This window comes from Rhinolophus sinicus, chromosome 16 (genome assembly GCF_057876585.1).
Source record: "Rhinolophus sinicus isolate RSI-liver-muscle chromosome 16, RSI-T2T, whole genome shotgun sequence".
NCBI lineage: Eukaryota > Metazoa > Chordata > Mammalia > Chiroptera > Rhinolophidae > Rhinolophus > Rhinolophus sinicus.
This window is the reverse complement of record NC_142516.1, coordinates 32,743,362-32,757,234: the sequence shown is the minus strand read 5'-3', so window position 1 is coordinate 32,757,234 and position 13,873 is coordinate 32,743,362. Positions and strand designations below refer to the sequence as shown.

The 13,873-nt window shown below is 50.7% G+C and overlaps 1 protein-coding gene across 5 annotated transcripts in view; it reads left to right on the top strand.

Moving 5' to 3' along the window:
- Positions 1–13,873, top strand: part of DNAI1 (dynein axonemal intermediate chain 1) — a 56,155-nt gene that overhangs the window by 23,944 nt on the left and 18,338 nt on the right. For all 5 annotated transcript variants that reach the window (XR_002137602.3, XR_012495830.2, XM_019734533.3 and 2 more), the window contains exons 6-12: positions 200–315; positions 553–672; positions 1,692–1,751; positions 2,993–3,127; positions 6,881–6,965; positions 10,194–10,311; positions 10,546–10,589. Coding sequence is in view for 3 of the 5 variants with exons in the window: in XM_019734533.3 (XP_019590092.2) it covers positions 200–315; positions 553–672; positions 1,692–1,751; positions 2,993–3,127; positions 6,881–6,965; positions 10,194–10,311; positions 10,546–10,589 (678 nt within the window). In the remaining 2 variants the exon portion in view is untranslated. The remainder of the gene's footprint in view (positions 1–199; positions 316–552; positions 673–1,691; positions 1,752–2,992; positions 3,128–6,880; positions 6,966–10,193; positions 10,312–10,545; positions 10,590–13,873) is intronic.

Sequence of the window (13,873 nt, the reverse complement as noted above, 5' to 3'; positions counted from 1 at the left end):
ATAGATTACTAAGCCAGAACTTTGCAGTAAAGTGCAACAGCTGGCAGTCCTGTGTAGGTCTGGGAGCTAACCCATGAGGCTCAGGCCAGGGAGAACCGTGGGGCAGGCGAGTCTGAAAGGCAGGAACCCAGAAGGCCTGTCCTGCCAGGGGGTGGGGGAGTGGGCCTGGATTTGGGTTCATCAGCAATATCCTACCAAGGTTCTCAGGAGTCTGCCAAGGTGACGGTTTCAGAAACAGAACTCCTTGAAGAAGAAGAAGGGCCTAAGGAAGCAGAAGCTGAAACTGGGAGTCAAACAGATGTGCCTGCAGCTGAGGTACAGTATAGTATTGCTCTCCATCCTGCCCCATCTCACTCCAGCTGTGGATGGAAGCTTCAGGGGTGACTCACTGGTGGTGGGGGCTGCAAATGAGAAGTTAGAGGCTGTAGATGCCAATGCATCTAGCATCATCACCTTTCCCACTACCAGCCTATTCCAGGACATGACTTCTCCCAATTCCCCGCCACCTTCTTCTCACAGCTGTGGACTGGTCCTGTGGGTCTTTTCTTCCAGGCAGCTGAAAAAGTGACTGAAGAAGAACTGATTACTCCTAAGCAGCCCAAGGAGCGAAAACTCACCAACCAGTTCAACTTCAGTGAGCGGGCCTCACAGACCTTCAACAACCCTCTCCGGGTAGAGCAGCCCCCACCCAAGCCCCTTTACCTCACAGCTCTGCACTGTACATGGCAGGGAAGAAGCAGGCCTGACTGACCCCAGCCCCAGCAGCACTCAGCCTGGCAGGGTGACAGGGTAGAGGCCATGGTTCCTCTCTCCAAGGAAAGCTGGGAGCATGTGTTCAGTCCCTGTAAGCCATCCAGACAGGAGAGCAGAGGGAAGTAACAAGGAGGCTGGAGCCCTCCACTAAGAAAGTGAAACTTGAAAAGAGGAGGGCAGGAGCTGGGGAAGAGACAGGAGGCCAGAATGTGCTGGGGAGGTGAGGCTAGGAGCCAGTTTGACTGAAGTTGTTAGTCTCTGTGACAGACTCGCTGGAGAAGACTAAAAAGTTCTCTGGCTCATGAGAATGGAAGACCCTGAGTATCAGGCTGAAAGAACCGCTCTGGGTTTCAAGTGAGAGACTCACATGCGTAAGGCAGTGTTCTATAGAACTGAATCTGCGCGTGGAGGGCAGAAGTCTGCAGGGTAGATTTTTGGCAGCTCCTAATCACTTTGTATAGTCCCTATGCTGACATTTGGTAACCTGGGTGATAAACAATGGGGAGGGGGATATTTTCCTGGTGGAATCAGAGACCCCAGTATTAGGGCAAAGCCTTCTCAGTGAGTGGGATGTTAGCCTAATGATCTGCCAGAGGCTGAGCTCTGTGTCCCGCCTGGAGGCTGGCCATAGGCCCGACTTCTCGCAGGTCTGTCCATCCCCTACTTGGAGTGTTTCTTGGTTGAAATTGGCACAATCAAGTTTCACTGCCCCTGCTTTCTCGCTTAGCTTCTTCTGGAGGAGGTTTGGATGGGAAATGTAGGCTTTCAGTGCAGCATTACTGCCCTGGCTCTGGCCCTGATCCTCTTTACTTCCCCAGTTCTATGTCCTACCCTACCCTCAGCTACAACCAAAATGCCTCACCTATGGATATATTGTTGGGTTAAGTGAGAAGGAACTAAGGGCTTCCTGTGGGTTTCCTGTTGTCATTATTCTCTAGAACCGAGAATGCCAAATGGAGCCTCCTCCCAGGATAAACTTTTCAGCTACAGCCAATCAGGTGAGACCCTGAGCCAGTCTAAAAGCCATCACCCCATCCCACCCCCATACATGCTTGCCTGGCTCGGTAACAAGGGAGACTGGTATGGTCTGCCCTTCTCATCCATCTACCTCCCTGCTCTTTGTCCAGGCTCTGAACACCAGACATGAGACTCTGGGTCCCCACTGAGTGAACTCTGGGTCAGCCACATACTCCCCAGGGCAAGGCTGATCAAACAGGAAACAGGCATAGCTTCTGGAAGTTCCTACAAGACCAGGGGAGAACGTTTGTTCCCCTGGACTCTCTGTAGTCCTTAAGACCCTGTGGCTGAGTCTGGCCCTGCCCTTCCATCAGCCTTCCGTGTTCCTGCAGACCCTCCGTCCCCCTCAGGTCCTGCTGGATAGCCATGCTGATTTAGGCAAGATGGTGCCAGGAGACGTGAGCTCAGGCTCCAACCCTGCTGCTCATGCTGGAAGATCCTGGCCAAAGCATGTCACTCTTAATGCCTGTTTCTTTATTGAATAAAGATGACAAGCAGCCTCACAGGGTTGTTGGAGGTCTCCGAATGAGATATTATTGATGTACATTGCAGTGTGGAATACTGGCCCACGGGTAAATTATTAAATGCAAGGTGTGCCTTTCTGGCCTCCAGGTGGCAGTGACTGCCCAGCTCTGGAGAGCACACAGTGTGATCTGGGGCATTCGCCCAACCCCAGATCCTTGCTGCTTCCTCTGCTACTATCTTTGGGCTTCTCTTGATGTCAGATCCAGTTAGCCGGGGTTCCCTTGCTTTTTGTTTATCTTTTTATGCTGAGAAGGTGTGGTCAGTGCTGTAGACAGCCAGACTGAGCTAATATGTTTATCCCATCTCCATGGGGGGAGACATTTTTTAAGTTTCCTAATTCAGAATCCTATAAATCACCAAGAAAAAAATGTGAGCTAGCCTGATGTTTGCCCATTTGTTTTGCCTGATGGAGGATGTAGGCTGGCACAATACTGATTTCTAGCTGACAACCAAACCCCTGGGCTACAGGGTGGAAAACCCTGTCCAGAGGTGCCCTGAGAGCGCTTTCATTCCTGTCCTACAGCTGATGGTTAGCAGGGAAGGCAGATGTTGAATACATAATTACAATGGGCCAACTAGAGGATGGTGTAACAATATGTGAGCAGGGGTCGACATGATCAACTCCTCAAGCCCGAAAGACTGAAGAGGAGCTGGCTGGATGATTATGCATGACGCTTCTTATATTGCCCTTGCCTAGTGGGAGATCTACGATGCATATGTAGAGGAGCTCGAGAAGCAGGAAAAGACCAAAGAGAAGGAGAAGACAAAGACCCCAGTGGCTAAAAAAATGGGGAACATGGCCATGAGGAAGACGACATCTATGGAGTCCCAGGTGTGGTGAGGGTTACCATGGCTCTGTCACAGAGAATAATTGAGTGGGACCTTGGCCCCTGGGTATACAGAAGCCTGGCTATCTGGGAGGACTTCACAGATACATAAAAGGGTGGGAGCTAATGTTTAAGTATGAATAGTTCTTCCCTTGTGGGAAGATGTGAGGAGAGCTACAGCTGCCTATGACATTCCACACCGCCCCCAAATTTTATATAGGTCTGGAGGCTAACAGGGATTTTGTATTGTTGGGCTAGGGGGCAACAGAAGATACAAATGCTATTGAAAGCCCAATGTGCATCCTGGAAGAGCTGGGGTGTCTTCCCAGGGTGGGGTGGAATGTGAGGATAAGGCACCACCTCCCTGGACAAGGGGTCATGGGGTTTCAGAGGGTGACTTGATCTTTGACCTTTAGTGCTTGGGTTTACTTGCGCTCAATTCTTTAGGTGAGTCTTCAGGGCCAGGAGCCAAGTCAGAGCTGATTACGGGTACCAGCAAATCCAGGCCAATGGGTGGGTTATATGTCTGTTAACAGATGGACTGTTAACAGATGGTTGTGGCTACCCTGGGCTGGATTTACCATGAGGAGCCGTATAGACGTTGTTATAGAGGTCATGGTTAAGGGGTTTACTGTGGGTGTAGCCAGCATAGGTTTGGCAATCATTATGGAAGTTACAGTGAGAGGTCTCTGCAGGGAGGGTTACCACAGGGAGATGTTGAAGGGCTACATTTGTCCCTTCAACAGAGAGAAAGCTGGGTCAGGAGCTAGAGTCCCAGTATGGAAATCGGATGAGTTTGACCGGCAATAGAGTGGGAAGCTTAGGTCCGCAGGAAGATACGGTCTGAGTTCAGCACCTTGGAGAGCTCCCAGGCAGCTCTCAGGAACATGGTTCTGCTCCGCCCCACACCAGAAGCCAGATGTGTCAAAGGAAGTTCTGCTTCCTTTGTCTGAGGTATGCCCACTTCCACTCAATTCCGTGTCCCTGATAAAGTCACATTTTAGGAGAAGTTCGAGGGTTTCCTGCCTTGGCTTAATAAACACTACCCCAATTCAGTTTCCTTCAGTCACAGACAAAGCACTCGGTGATCATCACTGTGCTGGACTGGAACCCTGAGGTAACAGATGAAGGTTCTGCTCTGCACGTTGCCCTGTCCAGACCCCTGACTTCCCTTGCACCATTCTCTAGAGGTCAGGGGCTTCAGAGGAGTTGTTGGCCTGGGTCAGGGTTCACTGAAGATCCATCAGGGCTTTGGCTATGGGCTCTGTGCTGGGGTCGTTGTTACAGAAACCTTAATTGCAGTCACAAGGACCCAAAAACCAGCAGAAAGATCCCTGTGGCTGAGAATAAAAATTGCCCTTGGGTCTACGCTTTACCAGGGTTGGTGTCTAACACCCTCAGGGAGGCAATGGTATGCACTGGGTTCTTCCAACATGGCTGAGATGGAAGGCTGTGATGAAGGTTGATTCCAGCCCTCTGGACCAAGAAGCTGCAGTGGAGGCAGGACACTGGTGGGTGGGGAATATAACATACTCACCCCCACCACCAGTGAATACTTTAGTGTGCAACCTCTCCCCAAGGGAACTGAGCTCTAACTGGGAATCCCAAGTACTGGGTCAGGCTGTCTGTGGAACAAAGTGGGAGTGGTAATTACGTGCCTGCCCCTTTTCTCAGGCTCAGTGCATGAACAGAGTGACACCCCTTTCTCAGAGACCAGGGTCTGGTTAGGTTGGTATAAAACTCAAGTGTGCAGAAGGGGAGAAAGCAGAATAACTTCATGACACTCTGTAGAAAGGTCTGCAGTGGTAGATTTCTCAGGTTTCTGTTTCATTAATTATTTGGGTGAATGTATAGAAATGAATATAAGCTTGTCTGATCTGAAGGATTAGGACAGGAATAGGGGAAAGGGCTCAGAGGCCACAAGTTTAGTCAGAACCAATAAAAAGCTATGGCCACTCAAGTTGCATAATGTGCAGAACAAGGAAGGCAACAGTCCACCATATTTTCTCCTCAGAGCATATCTGGAGCCCTGAGTCTCTCAGGAACAGGAAAGAGTGGTCAGACTGGAGAGGGACTGGCTCTCTGTATGGGGCTCAGAGGATGGGCTCTGGCACCCATAGACTTGAGTTTACAGCCTGGCTTTGCCACTTATTAACTGGGTTTGTCTAAAACCTGTTTTCCTCATCTGTAAAGACATCCTAATGATACCTACTTTGCCAGATTGTCATGAGAACCCAAGATAATGTATGTATAGCCTCTAATAGTATTTGCTTGGTGCTGATAAATGGTTGGTGCCATGCCATAGCTGATGGAGCTGGGAGGGTTCATCTGAAGAAGTGCTAACTAAGGGAATGAGGCACTGTCCCCCACATCAGAGGAGCTATTACCAGGCACATAATTCTCTGTGGCTGGAAGACAGAGCATTAGGACCATGGGTAAAAGACCCAGGGAAGTAGGTTTCAGCCAACAGGCTAGGCTGTGACACAGAGAGAGTCATTTGCCAGGGAGCTGCTAAAGGGAAAGGATTCTTGCTTTGAATCAGGGAGTAGGGGGAGTAGCTGCTACCAGGTGAACTCTGAGGACTGTGATTGTAAGACTACAATGAATGTCCTTGGTCAGTTTTCTGAGATAAACTTGGAGTCAGTTTGAGATCTGACAAAAGGCTCTCAAAGGGCAGTTGTACATATGTGATTTTATAAGCCCCCACCACACTGGTCTGCATGTTTCTTCTGACACCACCATCACCACCAGGTACTAGGTTATTAATACCATGTGCATTATTACATTTAATCCTGCAATGCCCCTATGACACAGGTGGTATTATCCATCCCCACTGTACCCCAAGTACTCTAAGGCTCAGAGAAGCTAAGTAACTTGCCCAAAGTGGCTGCATGGCTCCTCATCCATGAACTGGGATGGGAATGCAGGTCGGGGTGGCTCCAGAACCCATTCTCTTAACCACTGCCTGACACGGCCACTCCTGGGAAATCTCATCCTCTAGAGCCATGGGTTTGGCCCTCTGGAGCCCCTGGTTCACTCCTGCTATCTGCCCTAAACTAAGGTTTTTCTTGACAGCCCCAAAGTCTTTGCTCCTCTAATGACCTGATAAGTGGTTCACCTCATGGATTTTTGGAATTTCACAGAATGATGATCCTGTTTTTTGGTTCATAATGAGTCATTTTTCTCTGACATGAAACTTCCTGCTTTCTCTTTGGTCTGGGCAGTGGGCAGGGCTGGATCAGGAGTCGGTTCTGCCTTATACTCTCTATGCACACAAGCATGTCTCTTCCCCTGTCTGGAGCTCTGTGTCTTCCTCAACTCTTAACTAAATCTCTGAGGCCTTTAATGGGAATCTTTGGCATTGCCTGAGCTGGTGAAAACTCTCTGTCCCCACCAAAGAAGCCTCCTTCCTGCCCTTGTCTCCTCTCCCTTCCAGTCCCCTTTCTTGGCTCTCTTCAATGCTCTATCTTGTGCTCAAAGATATGCCTTCTCCAGAACAAGCTCTGAATGAAAGGGCTTGAGCCAGGAGTCAAGTAGGACAGTGCAGACGCCTTGTGCCACTTGTGAGCTAGGCATTCCCAGCAGGGGATGATGAGGTGGAGTGGGCCTTGAGGTGTGAGAGATACCTTTACAGATCTATCTGGAGTGGGTGGTGTCAGAGAGGGATGGCTGAATCAACTGCAAGCCTGGGCTGTGGCTCAGGGTATGACCTTTTATGTGCTGGCTTATGAGGACCTGTGGCCTCTGTATCTCCACAGAGTGATGATATCACCAAAGTGACCCAAGCTGCTAAAATCGTAGAGCGGATGGTCAACCAGAATACATATGATGACATTGCTCAAGGTAAGATTTGAAGTAAGATTTTGCCTGCATTAAAAATCCCTCGTACAAGGTGACTATTTGAATGCCCCGTGCTAGATGCAAGGGGAGAACAGATTAACCCCTCCTTCCTCTGGATGTCGTGAGGAAGACAAAACTTCCATGGGCCAATCGTGAACAATGGCATAAGAAAAAAAAATGGGTGTAGTGAAGAGATCTGACAACAGAGCAGCAAAAACAACTGCATCTTAGTGATCCAATGTCATCTTCCCAACAATCCTGGAAGGCAGGCAGAGGCAAAATTATTACCCCTGCTTCACACACGAGGAAGCTCAGGCCAAGGCCGTCTGGCTAGGGAAAGGCAAAGAGGGCCCAAATCTAGGTCTTGAGCTTCCTAATTCTCTGCTCTGTTCTCTACTCTGTCCTGCTTGGGGACAATATAAATGCTAGGATGCAGACAAAAAGTAATCTTGGGATCCTCAGGAATGGAGGTAGGGAAATGAGGGTTGAGGGCAGCAGTCAAGGAAGGCTTCAGGGAGGGTTGAGCTACATGCCAAGGGATAAGCAGAGTTTGAGCAGAAGATTAGCTAACGGCTGGATGTTCTGGGCAGGGGACAGCATGAGCAGTGACTGTGGTGAAAATGAATTAGAATGGACTCTGGGGACAAGGAGCAGCAGGCACAATGACCCACAGGGGCTTTGTTGGAAGGTTGTGAGAGTTCAGTCTGGTGAGGTGACCCAAGCCAGTTAATGAAGGGCCTTGAATATCACACAGGGAACCTGAGCTTTCTCTGAAGACAGTTCAAACATACTGTCCACGCAGGGATACAGCCCAATGAGAGCAGGGCTAGAGGAGGATGTGATTCGGCAGAATACAGGGACAGAGGCGAAGAGGAGGTTCAGGTGTGGGGTGGAGTGGGCCTTGCCACACCTTACCCAGACTGCATCCTAGGGGATGGAGGAAAAGGAGCAGTTCTAATAAGGAGGACCAGCATTCCCTGGGAATGGCCTATGTGCCGGGGTGAGAAATTCAGGCTGTATTGTTCACTTGTTCAAAATCACAGCTACTGTGAGGTGAGAGTGGTGCAATCAGGATTCGAACATAGGCCCCTTGGATCCATAGCCTAAACACTGCAACACGATGCTACAGAGCCAATGAGCTGGAATAGACACTTCAAATAAACTTTCAATATGTCAATGCTGGTGATTAATTAGAGGTGAAGAAAGATTGATTCAGAAATGCTAAAATCCTGGGGGCCTGGGAAATTCTGGTGTCTTTGACAGAGCCAAGAGAACGGAATCCTTCCCAGGGCATGAACAGCACATTCCCAAGTGGCTTGTGTTTCCCTAAGAGGTTGTGCATTTATTTGGAGCAGCTGCATCCCCAAAGTTGGCAGCTCCTCGCTGCTGGCTGGTCTCCTTTGCTGACAGCCTAGGGCCCTTCTTGGTGACTTGATGCTCATTACTCACCCATGGGACATAGAAACCAGGGCTGCCAAGACCAGCAGCCTAAACAAGCCCCCTTGTTATCATTCAGACTGGAAAACGACCTTGAGTGCTTTTCAAAGCTGTCAAAGTACACAGTAGCTCTGAATGAATTTGTCACTCACACAGCTTGGCTTCCTGAAACCCAGCCTCTGCAACCAGCCCCCAAAGGGCGGCAAGCGTGATTAATATCCATGGAGAAATTGGCCTTGTTGAACCTTTTTCATTTATAAGAACACAGTCACATAAAAATGCATTGAACTTTGATTTTTTTTTAATTGCATACTCTTTTCCCTCTGGGAAAGTATAATCATGAAGGAGAAGTGAAAACAGAGAAGTGTTACCAATTAGTCTCTCTGAAATGAGGCCTTTACAAAGACAGCCCGAGCTCAGGGATCTCTGATGTGATCAAGCCCCATGCCTCTGACCGCTCTAATCGTTTTTTGTTCTAAGACATTTTTGAGGTTTGAATGTAATTCCACAAGCTCAAGGTGTGGGACATTGTGAGGCATTGTCCCTGGTCGTGTCCTTGACCGTGTTGGATGAGCGGATTCATTTTCTCCTAGGTTACCCTCAGTTGGAAAGAAGAGTGAGAACCATTCACTTCTGTTGGTTTATTTCATTGCATTCTTTGAACAGTCACTGGGTGTCTGCTCTGTGACTGGCCCTGTGATATGCACTGTGGCTCCAGAGATGAATATCACATGCTTCCTGCTCTCTAGTTGCTGTCAGGTAAAGGAGACAGGCAAAAGGATAAATAGAGGCAACACAAGGTGACAGACGTTTCAGCAGAGGAGAGGCCCAGGGCTGGAAAGGAGGAAAACATGAACTCTGCTCCACAAGAATGTGAAGGCCTCACAGAGGAGGAGCAGGTTGATCTGCGTCTGGAGTGAGTAGGAGTTTGCCAGGAAGACGGAGGAGTAGGACGTTTTAGACACTATTTGATATAGACAGTGTGTGAACAGCTGGCCAGAAAAGACATGGAAGTAGGGCCGGGAGCCTTGGTTTGACTAGGGAGCCCCAGTGCAAGGGGAGCCATTGAGGGGTTCTCAGTGGGGTGGGGGAGGTAGTATGGTGAGGTGATTTATTTGTTCTCGCTCTGAGCTCTGTAGAACAAGGACGAGAGGACTTACTAGAGATAGGGCCACCCGTCAGGAGAATGGTGTGATGATCCAGGTCACGGCTATTGGGGCCTGAACCTGGGCAGTGGCTATGGGTTTGGAGAGAAGTGAATGGATTAAAAAGATAATCAGAAGGAAAATATGAAAGATGATGGAAAGAGGTCAGTCAAGAGTTACCCAGATTTCTGGTTTAGACAAGTGGAAGGATTGATGGGCCTTCTACCTAAGTTAGAGAAAACAAGGGGCAGGACAGTTTAGGGCAGGAGATGAACTTGAGTTCAGAGAACCCATGAGGGATCCAGGCAGTTTCACTATTGTGCGGCTTGGCAGTAGATATGAAGATGGGCAAACCTGGGATTTTATCCATGCAATGGCTGCTTCATTGTAATTCACCTCCATCAACAACGATGACAGTAATAATAACACACACAGAAAGCTTGCCATGTGCCAGATACTTTTCTAAGTACTTTACATATAGTAACTCAATCCTCACAAGAATCCTTTGAGGTAGGTCCTGTTACTATTCCCACTCTTGAAACATAAAGAGGTTAAGTGTTTGGCCAAGAAGGTACAGACAGAAAGTGGCAGACCTGGGTTTGCCATAAAGTGCCAGTCCCAGGGCTGACTCCACCTATGTGTGTTTAAGATTTTAAGTACTATGAGGACGCTGCTGACGAGTACCGGGACCAGGAGGGTACGCTGCTGCCCCTCTGGAAGTTCCAAAACGACAAAGCCAAGCGCCTGGCCGTCACTGCCCTCTGCTGGTGAGTATCGGCATTGCAGCAAACCCAGAGCCCCTGGGTGCCCACTGGGTGCCAGGCCCTGAGCAGCGCACTTCTACTGACACATAACATTATGGGGGGAAATGGAACTGGGATTTGGGGATCATCCCAGGTCTCTAAACTCAATAGTAGATGTCTGCAGTGTAGATAGGCACCAGTGTTCATGGGAGAGCCAAGTCCCTTTCCTGGGCCAATGGGTTCGCATTTCTTTTGCAGGAATCCAAAGTACAAGGATCTGTTTGCAGTGGGACATGGCTCCTGTAAGTAATCTGGCTCTTCTTTCATTTGTTCACTTAACCAGTAAACAGTAAGTGCCTACTCAGTGCAGAGTTCTTTGCTAAGTGTGAAAGATACAAAGATGACTAAGACATAGTCACCGTCCTCAGAGCTCACAGTGCAATTAGTGCTGTGTGAAGATATATGCCACAATGAGACTCGGAGGACTTATTATGGTGAAGAAAGAAGGAGCGATCACTCTGGCAGAGGGGCCTGCGTATGCAAAGGTCTGGAGACACAAGAGAAATGGCAGGAAATTAAGCTGTGGAGGGGGCCAGGGTCAGCCCCCAAAGGGCTTGATAAGCCATTCCAAGAAGTTTGGCCCTTCTCCTGAAAGCAATCTTCTGACCTTCTCCAGAGGGAAAACTGCTAAAGGAATTTGCGAAGGGCAGGGATACAATCAGTGTAGAGACTGGTGCAGGCACCCTAAGGAGAAATGGCAGGATCGGAACCATGACTATGGAATGGGGATGAGAAGTGGGTTTGAGAAGCTTGCGCAGGGAGGCTGGAGCAGACCTAGGGCGGGATAGAATGGTGGGGGCTGAGGAAGGGGAGTGTTCCTGATCAGGCCGGGAGCAGGCCGGGGTGGGGTGGGGGGCACGTGTTTGATGTTCCGCTCTATCACTTGGCCTCTGAGCCCTGGGAAACCACTATTGTCCAGGGTGTTCCAGTTCCTGCCAACGCCCTTCCCTCCCCTCCCCTCCCCTCCCCTCCCCTCCCCTCCCCTCCCCTCCCCTCCCCTCCCCTCCCCTCCCCTCCCCTCACAGCAGGAGGTAGCACTGTGGTAACTGTGTGACAATTTGCTTTCCCTTCATGTTCCTGGGTTCCTGCAGAAGCCCCTACCTCCCTCCTGGCCTGGACATTCCCCCTTCCTAACGGGAGAGGGCCCCACACTTCGCGGTAGCCATCGCTCCCCAGGCTAATAGCTTGTTCTCTGGCTGGGAGGATGTTTCTGCAAACAGGAAAACCTTTCCATTCTCCGAGCTGCTGCTGGCTGGCAGGCTGACAAGCTCCTGGTCTCTGCCCCTCAGACGGCCTGGCTGCCCATTCTTTGACCAGGGTGAGGAAGCGGTAGGGAAGGCAAGGAGAAGGTGGTGTTTGTCATTCCCCTTGGGAGGCCTTGGAGCTGCTCCTGGTCTCGTGGTCTGGGCCGCCTCTGAGGATACCCTAAATGCCCGCTTTGTGTCCCTATTTCTAAGGGTGGGCTGCTGCCAAGTGGGAAGCGCCCTCCCCCTCTGGCAGGGAATGAACACATTCCTCCTTCTCTGCTGCAGCTACTGGGCCTGGAACAGGGCCTGGGGGCAGGGCAGGCCCTCCCAAGAGTGGGTGTAGCCTCCGTGCTTTACCCCATCCTGCCTGCGTTGGGCGTCTGGGAGGCTCCCCAGCAGGTGGGAGGAGAAACTGCCTCAGCTCTAGCCCCATCTTCCTCCCACCCGGGGCCAGAAGCCGGGTCAGCTGGTCAGAGTCACATGGAGACTGTGCATGGAGCAGCCTCAGCCAGGAGCAGTGGAGAAAGAAGTAACCCACCCCCTGGGAATAGATGACCTCCAGTCCACCAGGCCCCGCGGCCTCCTTAGGCAGGGAGTCGCCCAGGAAGGGTCTCTTTGTCCTTTGTTGGTCCTTTCAGCCACATCCACATGCCTGGGCGGTGCCAGTGTCAGCTGCAGACCTTCTGGCTGGAGAGTCACTTCCCAGTGGCCTGATCCACCCAGTGGTCTGACCCACCCAGTGGTGGGGCCAGAAGCCTCTCTGAGCCTTGGTTTCCTCATTGGCGACTCGGAGAGGCTGACATCTGCCAGCTCTCCACCCCAGGGCTGCTGTGCGGCACACTTGAAAGAAAAGCAGCAGACGTGTCCTGTGAGCTGTGGGACTACCCATACATAGGACCATCATTGCTGATTTGTCTGTCATTCTTTCTCCTAGCTTTCCTGCAGGACGATCAGGGGACCTAAGCAGAGAGAGAAAGGAGGCTGTGGGGATAGAGGGGGATGAGACAAGGCCCCTACCTACTCTTTGAGAAAGCAGGGTCTGCGCAGCGGTAGTGTTTGCTATTGCTGTCACTGGCGTGGGAGTTGTTGACCAGCTTTCAGACAGGCATCTCTTCTCCAGAGCCCCACATGTCTCAGGACTACTCTGCAGAAGACTGAGCAGAGCCAGCTGGGCTGGGGCTCAGAGGGCTCCTGCATTCACTCCTACTGTCACCTCTGGGAGTCCCGTACTCTTGAGTGCCCAGGTACCTCCCTGGAAGAAAGAGAGCCACGCTGAGGCAGGTCAACAGTACCCTAGTTACTGGACTGGTCGTTGTGGGGAGCAGGTGGCTCACCAGCATCATCACACTATTTTTGGAAGCTTCCAGATGCCAGCCTTCCATCATCAGACTTTGCTTCCTATGGATAAACACTGGAGTGAGAATTTGGGTTTGTTGTTGGGTTTGACCCTGATGAGCTCAGCCCAGGCCTCCTTTTGCCTGGAATTCCCAGATATATATTCTCTGACCCAACCAAATACGACTTTGACAGGGGTAGTTATATACCTTAAGAAGGATGGGGGCCAATCCCACATTCTAGGGCTAGGGAAGGTTGCCTGGAGCCAGGCCAGGAGCAAGTACATCGGGCAAAGGGAGTCTAGGCAATTGTCTGCAACAGCACAGAAGCATTTGCATCTGCCTCTCTGGGGCTGCTGGGTGCCAGGTGGTGAGCATGCCAGGCTGTGTACGGGGTGCTCAAAGGATAGAGACTGGCTCTACCGTGGGGCCAGGCTCCAGGTTCCCAGCAGAGCGAAGGAAGACGCTGTCAGCAGGTGAAAGCAGATGGAGGATCACTGGAGGGCAGAGGGAGCTAGCTAGTCCAGGAAAGGGGGCAAAGCTGGGAGGCAGTTATGTTGGTCTGCTGCTCTGAAGGGGTCATTTCCAGCTCGTTAGCCTGCTCGTGGCAGGGAAATGGGGAATCCTCGTGGTCTGTCACGCAGGGATAGTGGAACAGATCTTAGAAACTCTGTGTGGTTCTGACTAGCTATCACACAGGAGATGGGAGGAAGCTTCCTGGCTGTCCCTCAACCTACCCTCCCTTTGGGGAGGGCACCCTCAAAAGGAGCCAAAGTCAGGCCCTGAGTCCCAGCACTACACCCATTCCTAACTCGTTCCCACCATATCTGGGCCTGTCCCCGAGCCTGCCCAGGCCAGAGATACACTTGTAGGGATTTAAATCTTTCCATTTATTTGTCAGCTTCACTAATTAAGCAGTGTTAATTTCATTTACTGAAAATGGAA